This window comes from Mustelus asterias, chromosome 20 (genome assembly GCF_964213995.1).
Source record: "Mustelus asterias chromosome 20, sMusAst1.hap1.1, whole genome shotgun sequence".
NCBI lineage: Eukaryota > Metazoa > Chordata > Chondrichthyes > Carcharhiniformes > Triakidae > Mustelus > Mustelus asterias.
Window position 1 is genome coordinate 50,524,079 of NC_135820.1, and position 21,980 is coordinate 50,546,058.

Below are 21,980 nucleotides of genomic sequence, written 5' to 3' on the forward strand. Positions count from 1 at the left end.
ACCCAGAGAAAGCCACGCAGGCACAGGGAGAATGTGCAGATCCGCACAGACAGTGACCCAAGGCCAGGAGTTGAACCCGTGTCCCTGGCGCTGTGAGGCAGCAATGCTGACCACTGTGCCACCGTGCCGCCCGCAGCTTGAAGATCCAGTCACTGGGAGAAGTTGCCGCACCGAAAACAACCACCTCCTGGATGTTCTTGTGTGGAGAAGATCCACATGGTTGATGCTCCCTCCACCCAGTACTGCGCGTGGTGTTCCAGGGCTCAGTCGCTGGAGGCCTCCATCTTCTCCATGAGCTGTCCTCAGCCTTCTTAAGGAAAGTGCCGACCTTTATGCACCATATTGGTCCAGATATAGTCCGGACTGCTGTGATTTCCTGTTTGTGGCACGGACAATCACATGGAGGGGGGGACAATTCTAGTCAGGCCTTCATTGACATCCCATTAGCGGGATTGATTTCACACTGGCTTATGGAGGAAAATGTGACTCCAGCCCATTTCAAACCGCAACCAGGATCAAGACTTTCACATTCCTCTCAGCAACAACCAACTCACCCCCCCCCCCCCCCACCCCCCACCACCCTGGCCCCACATCACCATTCACTCTCACTCACCCTGTAGGAGAATCTCCTTGTTGGCCATGCTTCTGGCAATTTGTTCCAGAAAAAATCTAGCCATGGAATCAAAAAAAAGGGCCGGAATTCTCCCATCCCGTCCAGCACTTGAATTTTAGCAGGCCTGTTACGGAGAATATAAAACGCCATTGACGGTCGGGCGGGAATTTCCAGCTGTTAGACCAGCGTGGCTGGAGAATTCCATCCAAGTGCATGCTTCATTTGCCCCATGTGCCACTAGGCACAGGAGAGAACTGAGGAAGTAATGCTCAGAGCAGTGTTCAGCATGAGTTAAGTATCCTTTGTTGGCTTATCTTGAAATTCATTCCACATCTCTAGTTTTTCCCAGGAATATCCAGCCCCATTGTTTGATGTCATTGTTGACAATGGTGTAGCAACAAAACATGTAATTACAACAAACATCTAGTGAACAGAATGAGCATCACACTCATTCACATAGCCTGGTCTTTTCAATTAGGGATGTAAAAGGAAACAGAATTAATAAAATAAACTATGAGGACTGGGTAGCTGGACAGAAATATGAGTGCTATGAATGCATCAGCGTATTCTACATGTACTTACATTTGTAACATCCGTTAAATAATTATTTTTGCTACTGTTTATATTCCTTTTTCGATACTGCCGTCTTACTTAGAAACAACGTGCAAGGATATGGAGAAAAGGTAGAATAGCCCCATGGGGGCGATCTTGAGCCCACACTCAGCATCCACGGGATTGGCAGCGGGAGTGCAAGATCTGGCGACACCCGGAAATCGTGAACCTCACCAGTGACGTAATCAGTGAGCCTGATTTTAATAGATCTTAATAAATTTGAATATGATTAACCACACCCGTCACAAGATCGCCCCTCGCCATGTTTTCAAACCTCGCCGATGTGACATTATGTCAGAGGTTTATAATCATGCGGATGTGATCCTGTCCTGGGGATTCCCCCCAAGGGCGCAAAGGTGAGCATAGATCCCATGGGAGAGGGACATGGCCAGGTAGTGGCCTGGCATTGCCCCAGCACTGCCCCCACCTGGCAGTGACAACCTGGCAGTGTCAAACTGTGCCAGGAGCGGTGCCAGAGCAGGACCCTAATCCTGACCCTCATGGGGGCATGTATGTGTAGTGGGAGGGAGGGAGCATTCAATGAAGTGGAGGAGAAATACCAGTGATTACTGTTGCAGGGAGTGAGAGGGAGATGCCAGCAATTACTGTTTGGGGCAAGAGATGCCAGTGTTGATGTGGGATGGTGTGGTGTGGGCACTAACGGGGGGTGGGGAGAGATATGGGCATTGATTATGCGGGGGAGAGATGTGGGCATTGATGGAGGCAGGGGAAGAGATGCCTGAGTTGATTGAGGGGGGGAGAGAGAGAGATGCTGGCTTTGATGAGGGGGTAGAGATGCCGGCATTGATGGGTGGCACAGGGAAGGAGATGTGGCGTTAGAGTGGGGGAGGAGGGAGGAAAGAGATGCCTGCGTTGATGGGTGGGTGGGTCAAGATGACAGGTGTGATAGGTGGGGTGGGGGAGAGATGTCATCATTGATGGGGAGAGGTAGTGATGGCAGCATTGGGGGGGCGGGGGGGCGGTGGGTAGAGGTGCCAATGTTGATTGGAGTTGGGGGGGAGATGCTGACGTTGACGTGAGGAGGTGATGGCTTTGATGGACGGGGACCCTGAGACAGTGGTGGAGGGATGGGGGGGCAAGGTTATTTCTTGGTCTGATTGGGCGTCTTTTAAACATGGCGCCCCAATTTCAGTGCAGCCAGGCTTTGCTCGTGTGTTTAGGCTCCGCCCCTCAACTCTGATGGCGCGAAATACGCCAACCTGTTTATTTTTGACGAAGTGTCATGAGACCTGGAGAGAAAGCCTGCCTGTTTCTCTGGACAGAAACACACCGGTTTTCAGTCAGGCCCTGACACTTTGGGTGGAATTTTCCTTTCCCACTTGCCAGAGGGAATGCAAAGGTCCATTGACCTCGGGCAGGATTTTCCAGTCTTGGGGCAAGCGCGGATGGAAAATCCCACACTTTGCCATTTTTTGGTAAGATTCTGCTCATTATGGTCATTTGGAGAGCCAGTGCAGATACAATGGTCTCCTTCTATGTCACAACAGTTCTGTGAAGCTGAGGTACTTGTTCATATATTTTAAACCAATTTTCGCCTGAAAGCAGTTTTCATTACTTCTTGTTTCTCCATCATTTGAAATGTTTTTGCTTGGTCTTCAGTGGAAACAACTGAACACTTCCCAGCTCTAACTTAATAAGTACCATAAGGATAACACTGAGCAATAGTAATCTCTCCAAATTATTTATATCAGTTTTTATTCTACTAATTCTCTGGTTCGTAAAGACTGACTCTTTTAAATTGCTCTGCTGCTCCACCAAGATCCAATTATCTTATGATACGCTCATATTGGATCAGCTTCGCAATGAAATACTCAGCCTTGTCACAGCTGTAACAAAATCTGCTTTAAAGCTTCAGGGATCAAAGTGTATTGTCTCCGCACATCTGTAACAAAAACCACTGACATGAAACTAAAATGTTCATTATTCTTTCAAATGTGACCTAACATCAGGCCTTCTATTAATTCTTTCACTGGCCGTGGGCGTCATTAGCTAGGCTAATATTTATTGCTCATCCCAAATGCCCTTGAGAAGGTGGCAGTGAGCCAGCTTTTTTAACCGCTGTAGTCCGTGGTGAGCTATACCCACGACTCTCATAGGGAGGGCATTCCAGGATTTTGACTCAGCGACAGTGAAGGAATGATGATATAGTTCCAAATCAAGCTGGTGTGTGACTTGGAGGGGAACGTTCACATGGGACGGTGTTCCTAGTCTGGAAGATGCTGTCCGAGGAACCTTGGTGAGTTGTGGCAGAGCATCTTATAGATGTTAAACACTGTTGTCACTGTGCCTCAGTGGTGGAGGGAGCAAATGTTGAAGGCGGTGGATGAGGTGTCAATCAAAAAGGCACCTTGTCTTGAATGATGTCGATCCTCTTGAGTGTTGTTGGAGCTGAACGCATTCATTCATGCAAATGGAGAGTATTCCGTCACGTCCCTGACCTGTGCCTTACAGATACTGGACAGGCTTTGGGGAGTCCGGAGGTGCCTATGGCAGTATTTTTCTGAGGTGGGATTCTCCCCTGACCACCCCGCCCCTGTGATATGTTTTGCAGTGGAAGAGGCAGCCCACCATTGGCTGGCATGCTGTCAATGGGGTTTCCATTGTTCATACCCTCTGTCGCCGGGGGACCTGTGGCAGGGGATTGCTGTTAATTTAAATTAGGAAGGCAAATGGCATGTTAGCCTTTATTACAAGAGGATTTGAGTGCAGCAGTAATTGTATAGAGCCTTGGTGAGATTATATCTGAAGTATTGTGTACAGTTTTGGTCTCCTTACCTAAGGAAGAATATATTGACGTTAAAGAGTGTGCAACAGAAGTTCACCAGACTAATGCCTGAGATGGCAGGATTGTCCTATGAGGAAAGATTGAGGAGACTGGGCCTATATTGTCCAACTTGCAAACAAGCATCAACACCCAGCTTGGCTGTTGGTGAGAAGGGCACTCCCCGCCAGATCCTTCATGCACACCCAAAGACACTGCACCATCGCACACTGTCTTCAAAGCATCCGTGGGGAGGAGGAGATAGCCGTACACCTCCCTGTGGAATGTGTCTTTGCAAAGCTTGGGGAAGCTGCCCTCAACACCGCAATGGGGAAAGGGCACTGTGTAAGGCCTTTCAGCCTAAGCACACCGAGGGGCTGGAAACCTGATAAAACCCCTCATACTGTGTGCTTAATCCTAATCGTGTGTTAGGGGAGTCGGTTTAGCTAAATTGGTTGGATGCCTGGCTTGTGATTCAGAGCGACACCAAGAGCGTAGGTTCAATTCCCATCCCAGCTGAGGTTATTCATGAAGGTTTGCCTTCTCAACCTTGTCCCTCACCTGAGGTGTGATGATCCTCAAGTTAAATCACCACCAGTCAGCTCTTCCCCTCAAAGGAAGGCAAATGGCACCTTTGGTCATCTGGGATTAAGACGACTACTTATGTAACTATATTGAAGCACCACAGAGTGCAACATAACTGATGTATATAGTTTGAAAAGAATTGTAATCTCTGTAATGAAAGTAGACAATGTACTTATTACTGAACTGAAGCACCTCAGATGCATCTTGACCTCTGGAAAAAAATGTGAATTGCATTGCACTTTACTGTTATAACAGTTTGAATTTTTTTGTAATGTGTCTTTCAGATTATATATGAATACAGTGTATTCTTGCAAAAGAAAAATTCTCCAGAGTTTACAAGAGTGAGCTGATTTTATTACAGATCGACAGAGATATAGGAAGGATATTTCCTTTAGTTGGTGGGGGGGGTGGAGGGGTTGGTCAATAACCAGGAGGCACAATCTCGGAATAAGAATCATAGAATCCTAGAATCCCTGCAGTGCAGAAGGAGGCCAATTCCGCCCATCGAGTTTCACCAACCACAATCCCACCCCAGTCCTATTCCCATAACCCCACATATTTACCCTGCTAATCCCCTGACACTAAGGTCAATTTAGCATGGCCAATGAACCTAACCCGCACATCTTTGGTCTGTGGGAGGAAACCGGAACACCTGGAGGAAACCCACGCAGACACGGGGAGAATGTGCAAACTCCACACAGACAGTGACCCATGGCCGGAATTGAACCTTGGTCCGTGGCACTGTGAAGCAGCAGTGCTAACCACTGTGCCACCATGCCACCCCTGACAAATGGCAAAGTAGGCCATTTTGGACTGAGATGCAGAGGAATTTCTTCAGTCAAAGGGTGGTGAATCTTTGGAATTCTCTACTCCAGAGGGTTATGAAGGCTGAGTCATTGGGAGCGTGTTTTGTGGCGGCGGAGATGGCCCACCATTGGCCAACAGTGGGATCCTCTGGTCCCGCCACTGTCAGCATGTGTTCTTTTGCATGCAATCCCCCCCCCCAACTCCACCCCCCACCCCCTCCCCCCATCCCCTCCCCCCACCCTCACCCCCAACTCCCCCCCCCCCTGCCCGGCCCCCCACCACCGCCAGGGTTCGTCGCCAGTGGGAACAACAGATCCTGTCGGTAGAAGTGGCCGGAACATTCTGGTCATTGAGTACGTTCAAAGCAAAGATCGATAGATTTCTAGATACCAGTGACATCAAGGGATAGAGTATAGTGCGGGGAGATTGCATTGAGGATCAGCCATGTCTATTTAAATGGCAGAGCAAACTAAAATGACAAAACAATTTAAAAAGATTCTCAATTGAAAGTTAATAGGTGAGAAAATGAGGAGTGCGGTGACAATAGACCTTAAGAAATGACAATATTCTATAATGCCAGATTTTCTGATATCAATCAAAGATATGGACATTGTATTTATCACTTTAATAGACAAATATTTAAGTACAAGAACATTCATTGAACATTACATACAGCCTTATAACTTTACAATTCAATACATATACAACAACTTATGGAATAATTTGATTCGTACCATATATAAATAAAGGATCACAAACCTGTTCCAGTGGAAATATTTTCTATTGAAATATGCTTTAAATCAGTATACTTTACAAAGAAACATATCTAATACTCCCAAAATACACTTAATTTCTGGCTTACATTGAGAGCTTAAATAACTGCAGACATGACTATGAAGCTTGTTAACTGGCATTTTAGCCTCAACCAAATTCACAAAACTACTTAAAAGCCGTAGGGCTATTTTGCTGTATGCCATGTGATTCACTTGCATCTTAAACGCGGCTGCATACTATGCACAGTGCTGACAAAGGAATGACAATAATTTATGACAAGTTCAATAAATTAACCTATAGTATGTTTACTTAATATTAACATCCACAGAAAGTGCATTGTGATGTTCTCTCAAAGTCCTATTTCTAATAAATATGCAGAGCTGCAACATTGGCTTGAGGACGTTTCTATATAAACGTTAGCAAATCACACACATCAGCATAACTCTTTTTAAAAACCCACAACGGAAAGTCATTTTGTGAATTACCAGGATTGGATTGAGAAGTCTGGGGTGCCATAGAAAAAGACAAATGTTAAACCAGTTTTTGCACTGCTGCATACACTTTTATTTTTAATCTAAATAATGTAACTTTCTTGCCTTGTGTTGAGCAAAAAAAAGGTAACTATTGAAAAATACTGTCATCATTTAGTCACACAAAGGAATGGCACTTTATTTTCTCTATGATTGTCATAAAGCTACCATAAATAAGGATCTGAAAAACATAGTAAATGTTCCAGGTGGCCTACCCTGAAATTACCCAATTCGAACATTTCTGTTACCACTCAGGGAAGATACAGAGCTATTGTGGTGTTATATTTGCCCCTGTTAGAGCAGCTGATGCTCTCCTTAACAAATATTTAAAATGGCAGAGTTTCAGGGAGATTTCTGGACTTTTTCTTGTTCTTAATCCAATGATGTGGTAAATCAACATGCTCGGTTAATAAGAAGCTGAATCCCTTATAGCAGAATGGCTGAGATAATATACACGTTTCAGAGATTTGACTACGAACAAACTGTGTTGGGGGGGTGGAGTAAAGAGTGTTGGTAATGTCCTCTGTTACTGGAGTGTGAACTCAAGTATTAAATCAGTTTACAATTTTGCTACAAATTATCTTTTGTACTCATCCAGTTAATTGCTTTCAATATGACAGCTTTAATTTCTTGATGTAAAATCAAAGTTTTTATTTATTATAATTTAAAACATAAGCGATGCCTGAAATTGAAAAACGTAACTGTCCCTGTAAAGCCTTCGAATATTTTACTTTTGAACTATCAAGGAATTAACATTTCTTTTGAGAGTATTTCATAGGGCATAAGCAATGGGGGAATAATGGACCATTTTTAAACCAAATGCTTGACAGATAGGTATTTAACTTCCTCTTACAAGTTTATAAGATGATCATTACTGCTTCAGGCAACGCTAAATGTGTTAGTATCACAACAGGTATTATCAAAATTTAACTTCTTGTTAGAAATCGGGTAGCCATTGATATCTTCTTGCTCTGTTAGATCATGGTCAGGACTTTCATGTGACATATCTTTCATTACGCTGTAGTAAACGGGTACATTGTAGGTAGAAGGTTTCTCCGCCCGTGCCTGTTTGCATTTGCAAAGTTTTTTGAAGGCAGCACGAAATTTCTGAGACATTAGGTTGTAAATGACCGGGTTGATGGCGCTGTTCAGGTAAATGGTCATCCTGCAGAACAATAGGAACCAGGTGTTCAAATAGGGTGTGTTCATGAAAGAGTTGACGACCACCAAGGTTCTGTAGGGCATCCAGAGCAGGGCGAAAAGGATGACCACCACTGCCAACATCTTAGTGACCTGAAGAGCAATGCATAACAAATGGAAAAGATTATCAAATGGATTTGCATTCATTCTTGAATGGGCAAATTGATGTCTTTGAGGATTATCTGGTAAATCATCAACCAGAAAGATACAGCTTTCTACAGAAAATAAACTTTTTTTTTAAATGGATAGGCATTTTTCCTCCCTGTCACGAAAAAAAAAGAAAGCATAATTGGGTCTTACATACTGTGATAACCCCCATGATCTGCATGGGGAATCACTAATTGACTTCCCAGTTGGGTTCATTGAATATGAGCTCCCTGGAGATTGATAATTAGCCAACCAGGTGGAGCTTGTATCCCAAGTCCTGTATAAAGCAAGACCCTGAGTGGGTCTATTATCCTTATAGCCCCGGTTGGAACCCGTTGTGTTCACCACAGGCTTGTGGTTATTGTTTATTTTCATTTGTGCAATAAAGCACAGTTCCTTCACAGCTGACTCCTGGAGTTATTATACATACACACTAGACAATGCTTGTTCCTTCTAATAGTTTGCATTCTTAATGTACATGCAGAACAAGAGAAAAAAAATGAAAGAATTTTAATTCGTTTAGCAACTTCCAAATTTTCAGGAAGCTTCAAAGTGTTTCACTCACTCTTATTTTGTAGGCAAACGTGACAATCAATTTGTGCACAGATGACCCCACAGGTGGTAATGAGGTGAGTGACCAGTTAATGTTTCTGTTGCAACGTAAACAGAAAATGATAGAAAAATCTCAGCAGGTCTGACGGCATCTGTGAAGAGAGAAGAGAGCTAATGTTTCAAGTCTGGATGAAGAGTCAGAATCTTCATGCAGACTTGAAACATTAGCACTGTTCTCTCTCCACAGATGCTGTCAGACCTGCTGAGACTTTTCAGCATTTTCTGCTTTTGTTTCAGATTCCAGCATCCGCGATAATTCGCTTACATCGTACTGTTTTTGTTGTGTTAGCTGATGGCAGAATTTTGGTGGGCACACTGGGGAGAACTCCCTGTTCTTCTACAAAAATTGCATTATGATAATGTCTATGCCCAACTAAACAGGCAAAAGGAGCTTGGGTTTAATGTCTCATATGAAAGATAGTACCTCCAATAACGCAGTGCTTCTGCAGTGTACACATGGTAATGTGCAGTGTGGGAATTCAATCCATAATCTTTTGACTCAGGCAATAACAGTTATAGTAAGCGAATCTGGCACCGAGGATAACAGGCAAAACCGTACCCTAAATATCTATAAGTCATTTGGAAATGTGTGTGTAGCATACTAGAGAAAGGATAACTAGCTACTAATTACCAGGGATCATGTACAAGACAGAAACATTTGCCATCCATGCTAGCACAAAGAAAATATATTTCCTAGCTGTTAAATCCTATAGGGAAAAAGAGGAAATATTAATGCCTGGAAATAAGAGAGAAAAGCATCAATATTCGACATTGAGTCAGTTATACTTGCTGTATGTTAAATGAAGCAGAAAATTGGTTAGAAAGAGAAAACCAAATGTTTCCAAATCCCAAAACTATAAAATTAATGACTGGGTAAAAACAGATAGGCATATCTGAAACATCAATACCAGGAATGACAATATTGGACCATAAATAGCAAGATAGAAAGCTAACAGCTGTGCCACTGTGGATAGCACGGTGGCACAGTGGTGAGCATTGCTGCCTCACAGCGCCAGGGACCCGAGTTCGGGACCCAGGTTTGATTCCCGGCTTAGGTCACTGTCTGTGTGGAGTTTGCACATTCCCCCCGTGTCTGCGTGGGCTTCCTCTGGGTACTCTGGTTTCCTCCCACAGTCTAAAGATGTGCGGGTTAGGTTGATTGGCCATGCTAAATTGACCCTGGTTCGGGGCGATTAGGAGGGTAAATATGTGGGATTTCAAGGATAGGGTGGGATTGTTGTCAGTGTAGGCTCGATGGGCCGAATGGCATCCTTCTGTACTGTAGGGATTCTATGAATTTGCTTTTGTACAGGTGGCGAAGGTAATCAAGAAGGCATACGCATGCTTGCATTCATCGGCCGGGGCATTGAGTTTAAAAATTGGCAAGTCATGCTGCAGCTTTATAGAACCTTCATTGGGCCTCACTTGGAATGTAGTGTTCAATTCTGGTCGCCACACTACCAGAAGGATGTGGAGGCTTTGGAGAGGGTACAGAAAAGATTTACCAGGATGTTGCCTGCTATGGAGGGCATTAGCTATGAGGAGAGGTTGGAGAAACTTGGTTTGTTCTCACTGGAACAACGGAGGTTGACGGGCGACCTGATAGAAGTCTACAAGATTATGAGAGGCATGGACAGAGTGGATAGTCAGAAGCTTTTTCCCAGGGTGGAAGAGTCAATTACTAGGGGGCACAGGTTTAAGGTGCGAGGGGCAAGGTTTAAAGGAAGTGAACGAGGCAAATTTTTTACATAGAAGATGATGGATGCCTGGAACTTATTACCGGGGGAGATAGTGGAAGCGGATACGGTAGTGACTTTTAAGGGGTGTCTTGACAAATACATGAATAGGATGGAAATTGAGGGATATGGTCCCCAGGAGAGTAGGGGGTTTTAGTTAAGTCAGGCAGCATGGTCGGTGCAGGCTTGGAGGGTCGAAGGGCCTGTTCCTGTGCTGTAATTTTCTTTGTTCTTTGTATACCAAGAACCTTTGACAGCCTCAGAATGCCTCAAAGTGCTTGACAGCCAAGAAAGCACTTTCTGTTTCGTCAGTGTTGTAAAACAGGAACTGTAGCAGCCAATTTGCGGATGGCAAGATCCACAAACAGCAAAGACTTAATGACCAGATAATCTAATTTAGCAGCATTGATTGAGGAATAAATATTGGCCAAGTCACTGAAAAGTGTTCCCAAGCTTTTCTTCAAACTAAAGCTATGGAATACTTTATGTACATCTGACTGGGGGAATAGGTCCCCTGTTTAACATTTCATCTAAAAGTTAGCAGTACTGTCAGCACAACACTGCCTGTATATTGCACTGGAATGTCAGTCTGGAATTTTGGCTCATATCTCTGGAGTGGGACAAACGTATAAGCCTGAATTTTTTGGATGGTGGGAGTTTGAATGAGCATTGATTGGCAGCAGACTTGCGCCCAACTTGGAAGTAAGTCCTGTCTTGGAGAGCTGTCGGTTAATACGATTACCGACAGCTCTCCAGCCCATCAAAGTGCTGATGGGCTGGAGAACTGTCGGTAATCAGTGCTGCGGTGACCAGGAGAGACAATGCAGTACTCTGCCTGGGACTAAGTGCAGGGAGCTGATGTGAGGTAAATGACAGAGGTTCGGGGAGGGGATACCCTAAGGGGTTGTGGGGAGGGCGAGTGGGTAATTGGGGGATAGGTAAAGGGGAGTGAGAGGGAAGGAAGCCCAGAGACAGGAGGCCGTCCAAGTCAGAAGGAGGCTTCCATTGAAGGTGCACCCCACTTGCGTCTTGTCACTGCAAACTATTGCCCTACTAATGATTTAAATGATCTGCAAGAATTATCTAACTGAAAGATTTAGATTGGTGTGAAATTTGCAACTTAATTCAGCCCTAAAGGAAAGAAAATCTATTAATATACAATTTTCATATTATATCTGATTTATAAATGATACATCTGGATATCAAGTGCTTACAAAGCAAAGTTTTATAAAAGCTGTTTCAAGCACATAATCATTATCAAACACTTAAAAATACCTCTGGCATTATCATATCAAATTGACCTAACATTAATATTTATCAAGTTATATGAAAGCTTGTTTTGTGATTACATTTTTACTGTATAATTGACTTGAGCATCTGTTCGGAGCAATCTGAAAAAATTTCATTGGAATATTTCCTCTTTGCCAAAATTAAACACAAGCACTAAATTGAATTAAACCATGCTATCGATATTGTTGCATAATATTACAGTGCATTACATAATGCACTGGTGGTGGGCGAGTGGAATCAGCTGCCGTCAGTGGTGGTGGAGGCAAACTCAATAGGGACTTTTAAGAGACTCCTGGATGAGTACATGGGGCTTAATAGGATGGAGGGTTATAGGTAGGCCTAGAAGGTAGGGATAAGTTCGGCACAACTTGTGGGGCCGAAGGGCCTGTTTGTGCTGTAGTTTTTCTATGTTTCTATGAAAGGCTTACTTAAATAGCTAATATTATTCTCCTTTTGTGTATTTATAACAAACCATTTCAAATCACTGATAGAGGTATCTTTACTATTCCATCCTTTAAAGTATTGAGATTGTTGAAATGCTCATTTTTTACTTATGATAAAGTTGGACTCGAGAGATTTTAAAGAATGATTATTTTCCTTGGATTCTAATGAATATAAAAATGAAATGAACAATCCCCTCTGTTCGACGAAACAGAACCCAATTATTAAAGACATTTTTTTGTATCTGCTCATATCAGGCTTCTTCTTTGTGACCTTAGGCACTGTATTACCTCAACATCTTTCCTACAGTTTGGAGCGTAGAATTGCCACAAGAATCCAATTGTGCTCTAAGGTTTTATATAGATTCACTGTGACATCTTTACTTTTATATTCTATACCCATTGCCATAAAAACCCAATATTTCAATCATTTATTTTTTTTTCACCTGATGCTCATGAGTCGCTGCTTTCAAGGTCTTGTGAGCCTGAACCATTTCCTCTGCTGTTCCACTCCATCCAATTTTCTACTTCTCAAAGCATAATTCATTTTTTAAACACAAGAGGACCACCTGACATTTATTGGCATTCCATCAATGATAGTTTTTTTGCCAATTCTACCAACTTAACAATATCCCATTGCAGCTCCCTTTGGTCTTCAACTTAATTTACCATGCCTTTTATTTTTCTATCTTCTGTTAATGTGTACAACAATCCCTCTAGCCCTTCTAAAAAATGATTTGAAGTGGGGTAAACTATCAGGGAGGCTTAGCCCGAGGAAATTATATCCGTGGTGTAATTTCACTGGGTAGTTTTTTTTAATGTAATGTAATTTAGAAGCAATTTAGTGAGGGCAAGGATAAAAATATTATGCTATATCATGTGTGGAAAGTGGGACACAACTAATTAGAAAGCAAATTGGGGGAAAAAAAAAAAATATTGCACTACAAAATACTACATTCACAATATGTTTGATGGACGCTATTAGAGGCAAGCAATTTAATTAGATACATATATGTTTGCATCTTAGAACATTCATTTTCTAAACACAGTAGCAGGCAATATAAGGTTGTACTTCATTTGACATTTCCTTAGATTTTTAATCGTGTATAGAGTTTTACTATGCCGTTTCCTTAAGCCTTAACATTAGTGAGGATAAGCTTATAAATATATTTATCAGATATGTATTTTCAAGTACTAATCATTCCCATATTTATTCGCGTGGAACATTGATTTCTAGAGAATGACCCTCTGAAGTGACTATGCATATTACAAATAATGGAACGATCCCAAATTTTGGTCTTATCTCTGGAAACTGCACCATTATCAATACAGGAATAAACATATGCAATATTTCAAACATAATGATTTTAATCTTTCTGTGAGATTGTTATGTTGTGGCTGTTACGGCATTGACAAAAGATTTCAAACTTTGCTAGGAACAAAAGGTATTATTGAATAATGAAACTTAGGTTCAGGAGGTTTGCAGTTCTGGGCTGCCCTGGAGCAGCACTCCAGTCCTTACCACCTGGCTTCTTGATGACTCTGCTTGAGAGACGATTCCACCCTTTGGTGTGATCATTCACTCTCACTTTCCATTGGTCTCCCAAGTCAGGTGGCTCCTTCTACTGTACTGTCTTAAAGAGACAGACAGTACATACACAACAGGTATCAATTGATGCCATACAGGAGACCACTTCAACCGGAGGTGGTTAGGGTATAGGAGGCACATTTGATCAAGTGATAGGGTGCAGGTTGGGGATCCCATCACTTTCCCACTTCCACCAAATTGAGTCTGAGACTGGGAAGGCTCATGGATAGCTAGCTGAGGCCTTCAAGTGAGCAATTAATGCCCATTTAAAGGCCTCACCCACCATTGCTGACAATTTTTTCAATGCCTGATCAAGGTACCTAGCACCAGGAAGGCAGGAGCCCACTGAAAACCAGTCCCAGCCTTTTTCTCTAACCACCCTCCCATGGTCTCTGCCCCAGGACCACCAGCCCATCCGAATGACCTTTGGCCTCAAGCCCCTCACTAATCCTGAGCCTCTAGAGGGCGCATTACTGATAGCAGCCACTGCTCCCAGTGTCTCAGGGTGTATAATCCTGGTGAAAGCCTAATACTGGCCACATAATGCTGCTGGATATTCCACAATGAGGAACACGTGATGCCCCTGTTGGTTCTCCAGCCAGCGGGCAAGACCCCATCACAAACATTAAATTCCTCCCTGTGACACTGATTCACATCATACAAGATGCTGGCAGAAGTTATACAATGAAGTAAGGTGTCATACAAATCTTAACTCCACATAAATGATGGTAGATAATTGGAAAGTTAGTTATTGAAGTGCAGATTTTGTTGGTTCCACAAGTCTTGCCATTATTACCCCTTGTTATTGTTACGGATTTGATGTTGTTAGGTGGTGAATAGTCTGTTGTACATAGCTTCTTTAGAACACACTGTCATTCACTGGAAACCATCTCACTTCCTTACCACTGAGGCAGAACCAGACCGTTCATAACCTTGGTGTCATATTCAACCACAAGATGATTTTCTGACCTCCTACCCAATCCATCACACTTGATCACTTATTCCCACCTCTGTAACAGGGCCTGGCACTGTCCGTTTCAGCTAATCTGTTTCTTAAACTCTTTATCTATATTCTTGGTACCCTGAGACTTGACTATCCATTACAGTCCTGGCTGGCCTCTCACACCCCATCCTTCATAAACATGAGGTCATTCAAAGCTCTGGTGGCCACGACCTTAATCACATCACGTCCCACTCACCCAGCACTCCTGTGCTCGCTGATCTGCCTTGGCTCCCAGTCAAGGGATGCCTAAATCTTAAAATTCTCGTCCATTTTTATATCCCTCCATGGCCTTGCCACTCAGTTCCTCTGTAATGTCTTCAGCTCAACAACCCTCCCTCCATACTTGAACAGCCCCGATTTTAATTGCCCCATACTTAGTCACCATGACTTCAGTTATTAAGGTTCTAAGCCAGGGATCAGCAACATTTTTTAACCTGAAGATCTTTTCTAAAACATTTGTCTGAAATAAAAACTATTGGGAGCCACAAATAGAAAATTTGGCATATTTAAAGCAAATGGCTCTGGTGGAAGACATGATTTGCCTATATCATAAATAAAACTCATATATTGAATGTTATATCATAGAAAAAAAACAAAACTAAAATAGATCTAATTAAGAATTATGACTTATTTTTGACATTGTGCACATTTTTTTAAAAATTGTATTTTCGATCCATGCAGGTTCAGCTTTTATCCATCAATGTGCATATTAATTAATGAAAAAACAGCATATTTCCATTTTGAATTTAAAAATTCAGAAATGTTCAGGTTAAACTGAAAAAAGTTGTACAGATCTTGTAGTAAGTGATTTTTGAAATCATAATTTTGTCAGTAAATTCATCTTCAAAACAAAGCTGAACTTAAAATGCATAGAATTCTTTCGGCAATTGATTCTCCTAATAATAAGAGATTCTAATGTCACATGCAGAATAGGTGATCATCCCAGCTACATTAGAAACAGTAATGGGCACAACCATAAAACCTGTTGCTCAAACGAGAGGCATTATCTATAACTATGCTGTAGCTACACCACATGAACTGAGGCCACTGACGTCTGTTGTCAACATAATCATTTGAAATCATAAAGTGTAGCAGAATGATTAGCCTGTATTCCCACATTAAAAGTGTGGCACTTACTTTATGTTATATCTTTTTTTAGGCTTTTCTCATGATAATTCAAATCAACTGGAAAAATTTGGGAGCCCCATGTGCAATGATAAAGAGCCTTAGTTTGCTTCAGGGGCCCCTGTCCTAAACTCTGGAGTAACCTCTCTTAACCTCTGCACCAGCAGATCAAAAAGAGTCAGCATGGATTTGTGGAGGGCAGATTGCGTTGAACCGTTTGAGGAAATCATGAACTTGGTGAATGGGTGTCAGTGTATATATTATTATGTTGAATGATATTACTATAGCCCAGTCCATCACGCAAACCAGCCTCCCGTCTATTGACTCCATCTACACTTACCACTGCCTTGGGAAAGCAGCCAGCATAATCAAGGACCCCACGCAACCCCAACATACTCTCTTCCACCTTCTTCCATTGCGAAAAAGATACAGAAGTCTGAAAACACGTACCAACCGACTCAAGAACAGCTTCTTCCCTGCTGCCATCAGACTTTTGAATGGTCCTATCACACATTAAGCTGATCTTTCTCCTCACCCTATCGGTAACTGTAACACTACATTCCTCTCCTTTCTTTCTCCCCATGTACTCAATGAATGGTATGTTTTGCTTGTAACAGCTCACAAAAAACAATACTTTTCACTTTATCCCAAAACATGTGACAATAATAATAAATCAATTCAAATCAATATTGTATATATTAACTTCCATTTGGTAAGATAAAATTTGGTAATTGATTACAAAGTAGGAACAAAACTGGAAAAAAGGAAACTTTATTTGGGATGTGACAAGTAGTGTTCCCCATGGACTTATACTGGGCTCTCAGCTTTTCACCAAATATATCAATGCCTCGATGGAGAGAGTTGTATATCCAAGTTTGCGTTTGACGGTAAACTAAGAAAACAATAAGTTATGAAGATGGGAGCAGTTTGGAAAATGATATGGACAGACTTGAGTGAGTGAGCAAATTTGTCGTCAATGAAATTCAGTGCAATAATCCATTTTGGATCTTTGGAAGAAATATTGGAATATATTCTTAATGCCAAGAAGCTAAGAGCTGTGGAGGAACAAAGGGATTTCAATGTTCAAATGCACAAATCTCTAAAAGCTAGTGCATACTTAGAAAACCAAATCTCCAAAAGCTAGGGCAAGTCTTACAAAACCAAATCTCTAAAAGCTTGTGCATACTTACAAAACTGATGGATTGAGCAAGTAGAAGTTTGGTTTTCATTTCGGGGAGGGCGGCATGGTGGCACAGTGGTTGGCACTGCTGCCTCACAGTACCAGGGTCCCAGGTTTAATTCTGGCCTCTGTGTTTCACTGTCTGTGTGGAGTTTGCACATTCTCCCCATGTCTGCGTGGGTTTCCTCCAGGTGCTCCAGTTTCCTCCCACAGTCCAAAGATGTGCGGGGTAGGTGGATTGGCCATGCTAAATTGCCCCTTAGTGTCAGGGGATTGGCAGGGTAAATATGTGGAGTTGTGGGAATAGGGCTTGGGTGGGATTGAGGTCAGTGCAGACTCGATGGGCCAAATGGCCTCCTTCTGCACTGTTCGATGATGCTAGGTGTGGGGGGGGGGGATATACAAAAACCAATGTGGCTTATGCATAAGAAAATAGACTTCACCATTCAAAGGATGTGAGAGACTTAAATGCAAGTTTCAAATCAAAATCCAGTTAAGCATGGGTGAGGAAAACTTGAAATACTGAAACAAAAATAATGGAAAAATCTTTTCTTGTTCCTTGCTCTTCTTTCTGGGCCACCATTCCATGGGCAGTGAGTGACATTCAATATTTTGACCAAATAATCATTGTTCACATTGATAAGGAATGGCTGCGAGCCATTTGCTTGCAGAGGGCATCACACTCTTATCTGATGCTTATATGTGACTTCCAACAATGATCACTGAACACTCAGCAGGGACAGAACGAATTCTATGCTCACTCACCAGTGGGTGCTAAGGCCAAATGTAAGCTTGTCTTACTGCCTGAAATAGAATAACTTAGCACAGATCTCAGGTCAAATGTGAAATCTTCCTGATCTTTATGTCATAGCTACCCACAAATGCTATTGGCAATCACGTGTTCTTGGCATTTCTTAGGGTACATTCGATTTTCAAATGGCATTAAATACATAAATAAAACAAAGACCAAATGAATTACTGTAAGTGAAACTGCATTGACAAATGTCCGGCTTTTATAGCAATGAAACCAAATTGCGTGCATAGTAAATATGCCAAGTAATGTTGAAGTAATCTGTGTACAGTATAAATCTTTCAATATGACCCTAAATGTGTCTCATTTGCTGATTTTCTCTTGACAACTTTCTGCTTCCTATTATTTGATTCAGAAATACTGTTACTTGAATACAGCAACACAGTACATGCTTTTTGTTGCTACAAGATGCTTTGTTTCACAGAAATGGGTGTTTGGTAGTCTGGTAGTAAGGTGGTGTGGAGTGGCAAGGAGAGCACATTACTTCAACCCAATATTTCCACAGGCTTCATATCACCACCTACTGTAACCTTCAGGAATTCTGTTTCCCAGCATTTTAAATGGCAAAACATAAACTTGCATCGTGTAGGAATAAAAGCTATTTGTTTATTTCAGAGTACCAAAGACGGCTGTGTCTCTGTGATCTCTATTGTCAAGTATGCAACAATATTTCAAAAATGAATGGGTGGTCGAAAAAGAATTGTATAAGAGTGGGCAACAAAATCAAATGATGGTTATAAGGTTGAGCTCTCAATTTTAGCATTAATGTATTTTATTGCAGGAAACAATCCTGTCTTGTTGCATGAAATAATAACAGAAAATGCTGGAAATACTCAGTAGGTCTGTGCAGAGAGGAGCAGAGTTAAGTCGAGGACTAGAACTGTACTTCCAGCATTTTCAATTTTTACTTCAGATTTCCAGCGTCCGCAGTATTTTGCTTCTGCCTTGATTCCCAGAACTTGCTTATCCATGCTGGAGTAGTTTATTAAGTGTCCAGCTACCCGCAACGTGCGGGTAGTGCTGTTTATTCAAACCTCCCTGTTTGATTAGCTGCACCTTTCTAAGATCCCTGGGCGTTAATATGCCTGCAAATGCATGGAGTAGGATGCCTGGCACCCACCAATGGAAGAGTGGGTCCAGTGACAGGAGATGGCAATTCACGTGTACGCTTTTGGCTGGTTACCTGCTTCCTTGAGGATTGCGCTCCCTTGTTGCGGCGACAGGACGTCTTGGAGACGCTGGCGCGTCCCTTGTGGATGGAGTTATTGGCTGTATCCTGGGGTGTGCTGGGGATCGGGTTCAGGAAGAGTATCCGAGCAATGAGTCCATAAAGGACCGTGGCCACGAATAAGGGGATCACGTAGAATATAGTGAAGTCCAGAAAATAAATGGGCAAGTAATGGTTCCTGGACACTCTATAGTCACACACCACCTGGATGCCATTGGCGTGTTGGATCTGCTTGATGTCCAGTAAGAAGAACCACATCACGCAGTACACCGAGGTGAAAGCCCAGACAAAAGCGATGATCTTCTTGGCTCTGGACACGGTGCAGATGAACTGGGCTTTGATAGGGTGGCAGATGGCGATGTATCGCTCTATGGTGAAGGCGGTGATGGAGCAGGAGGACGCGTTGATGCCCAGGTACTGCAGGTAGGTGATGAAAAGGCAGCCCACGTACCCATAGACCCAGGAGGCCACCACGCTCTCTGTGATGTTGGGCAGACCCGCCGCCAACAGGACAATCAGGTCGGCGATGGCCAGGCTCACCAGGTAGCAGTTGGTGGGAGTCCTCATGTGTTTGGTCTTCAGCACCACCAGAACCACCATGACATTCCCGGCTATGCCCACCCCACAGATCAACAGGACCAAGAGGATGGTGACTACCTGATACTCGAGAGGGTTCTGGGGCATCCTTTTCATGTCTTCCGTCTGGTTCATGGAGTTGTTCAATAACTCGATCACACTGGTGATGTTCTCCATTTCACCACCTTGCACTGAGGTCCCTTTAGCTCTGAGGATTCATTGTGCTACTCAACCCTACATTAAAAACAAACAAACAGCAACAGCCTAATGAAGAATTCTAAACAATTAAAATCAACTTTTCAACAAAAAATAACAGAAGCCTGAGCTTTAATTTTAAGTCTATTCTTCCTAATAGATGTTGCTATTTGTTACTTGAAGCTTCCTTTTGCGCTGTCAATTCTCTGCGGACTGTTCCCCCAAACAAGTGATTCTTAACACAACCTGGAAGGGAATTAAGCGGCTGGGTTCCAATGTTGGCCCCCTGAACGAATTCCCGGCCTGAGGAATTATTTGGTGCAGAAATGCTCTTTACCCATTAACCATTCCCAACTAGTTCCACTGGAGAAGAAGACACTGCCGTTTGAAGTTACTTTGTCACAAGCCCCCATTCATTTCCTCAGACCTCCTATTTTCAAAAGCTGGAGCACTAATTTCTACACACCTTCCAGCTTTTAATCTAGATTCCTCCGTCCCTCACAAAGATAAAATAAGTGGACAAATATTATTCATTTATGAGCACTTCTCCAGTTTGTAATGTGTGTGAAGATCAGAATTGATACTCGGCTGCAACATTCCTGTTTTTTGGACGTTACTACCGAACTAATAACATGTCAAAGGATTTATTTACTAAGTTGCATCTTAAAACTATTTTAAATGTGTTATTGTTAACGGCAACAAATAACAGTAATAATAGGCAGAATAGTGATTTCCATTGAAAGTGTCACTTACTTCCTGAGGAGCCAATATTCACCTGATGTCTTGACTCAGTTTCGCCGCTGGCCAGGAGTGGTTTGCGATGGCCGGGTTGAACTAAAGTGACAGGAGACTGTCATCTCTCCTTAGCTCCCGTCTGAGTGCCGGCTGGAGAGTGACGAGCTGTCCAAAGAGCAGCTGCAGCGACTGAGCAGCGGAGGCGCCTGCGAGTTCCAGGTCCTAAAGCCCTCCCGACTTCTCCAATCCACACAATACCACCAACTGCACAACGGCAAACGCCTTCTTTGCCACGGCAGCTGGGCGTTGCTCACTGGATACCACTGAGGATTTCATACATTTTGAGTTTGTTAGAGCTCAGTTGGAAACTGCTGATCATTTGATTTTTTTTAAAAAAAGAAATACAGTAAAAGATTTAGCTAAAAGATATAGCAAACAGCTAAAAAAAAAAGTTGAGTACTTCAGGTGCTGAGGAAGTTTCTTGGGTCCAGACCTTTTGGATTGCCATGGAACAGACATACCACCCCCCTCCCCATCCCCCCCACAGCCCCCCCCCCCCCACACCCCATCTCCCCCCCCCAAAAAAAAAATTGCACTTCAGCACCCCTCAAAAGTTCTGACACAATGGCCGGAATTTTATTGCCTCGCCCGCCCCAGAATCGGAGTGGGCGAGGCTTGCAGAACAGCATTCTCCATTGGCCTCCCACGGGATTTTACGAGCCTCGGGCGGGCAAGGTGGCAAAATTTCAGCCACTGACTGTCAGAATTGCCTACGATGTTAGATCTTCCAATGAGCAATTCCCCTATTCTCCAGGACCCACGGAATCATAGAATCCCTACAGTGCAGAAGGAGGCCATTTGGCCCATCGAGCCTGCACCGACAACAGTCCCACCCAAGCCCTATTCCTGAAAAAGTCTCCAACTCTGAGTTAGATTCAGTGGCTATGGGCAGTTCCAATTTACTTACCTGCATAGTTACCCAGGAAATGATGCACAGAAAACTTCTAATCTGACTCTTGTCACTCCTCTTGTCACTGCTCGAGCCCCCCAATCCAACCCCCCCCCACCCTGACGTTCCCCCAACTCTCCCCATGACCAGATCTGGCTAGCTGCCACCATCCAACTAGCAACACTACTTCCCCCCACCCCCCCAAAACCCAACTTCCCTTTGACCGTCTTTTTAAATCTTTCATGGAACATGGGTATCATTGGGAAGGCCAGAAATTTTATTGCCCATGAGAAGGTGGTGGAGAGCTGCCTTCTTGAGCCACTGCAGTTCAAGTTGTAGAGGTACGCCCAGGAGAAAGTTCCAGGATTTCCAGTAGCAGAGAAGGAACAGCGATATATTTCCAAGTCAGGATGGTGTGTGGCTTGGAGGGGAACTTGCAGTTGGTGCTGTTCCCATGCATCT

General features: G+C 43.1%; 1 protein-coding gene across 1 annotated transcript; it reads right to left on the bottom strand.

Annotated features, from left to right (window-relative positions):
• Nucleotides 1-7,582: 7,582 nt before the first annotated feature.
• Nucleotides 7,583-19,816, bottom strand: LOC144508300 (thyrotropin-releasing hormone receptor-like). The gene is made up of 2 exons (XM_078236119.1): nucleotides 19,019-19,816; nucleotides 7,583-7,996 (listed from the first exon to the last, which is right to left on the bottom strand). The coding sequence occupies exons 1-2, from the start codon at nucleotides 19,814-19,816 to the stop codon at nucleotides 7,583-7,585; spliced, it is 1,212 nt and encodes a 403-aa protein (XP_078092245.1).
• Nucleotides 19,817-21,980: the final 2,164 nt, after the last annotated feature.

Bases quoted from the DNA above. Each gene is read 5' to 3' on its own strand.
- LOC144508300 (XM_078236119.1), bottom strand. From the start codon at position 19,816: ATGGAGAACATCACCAGTGTGATCGAGTTATTGAACAACTCCATGAAC. The intron at 7,997-19,018 runs GTAACCAGCCAA...ATTGCTCTTCAG, and splicing joins CGCAATCCTCAAGGAAGCAG to GTCACTAAGATGTTGGCAGT.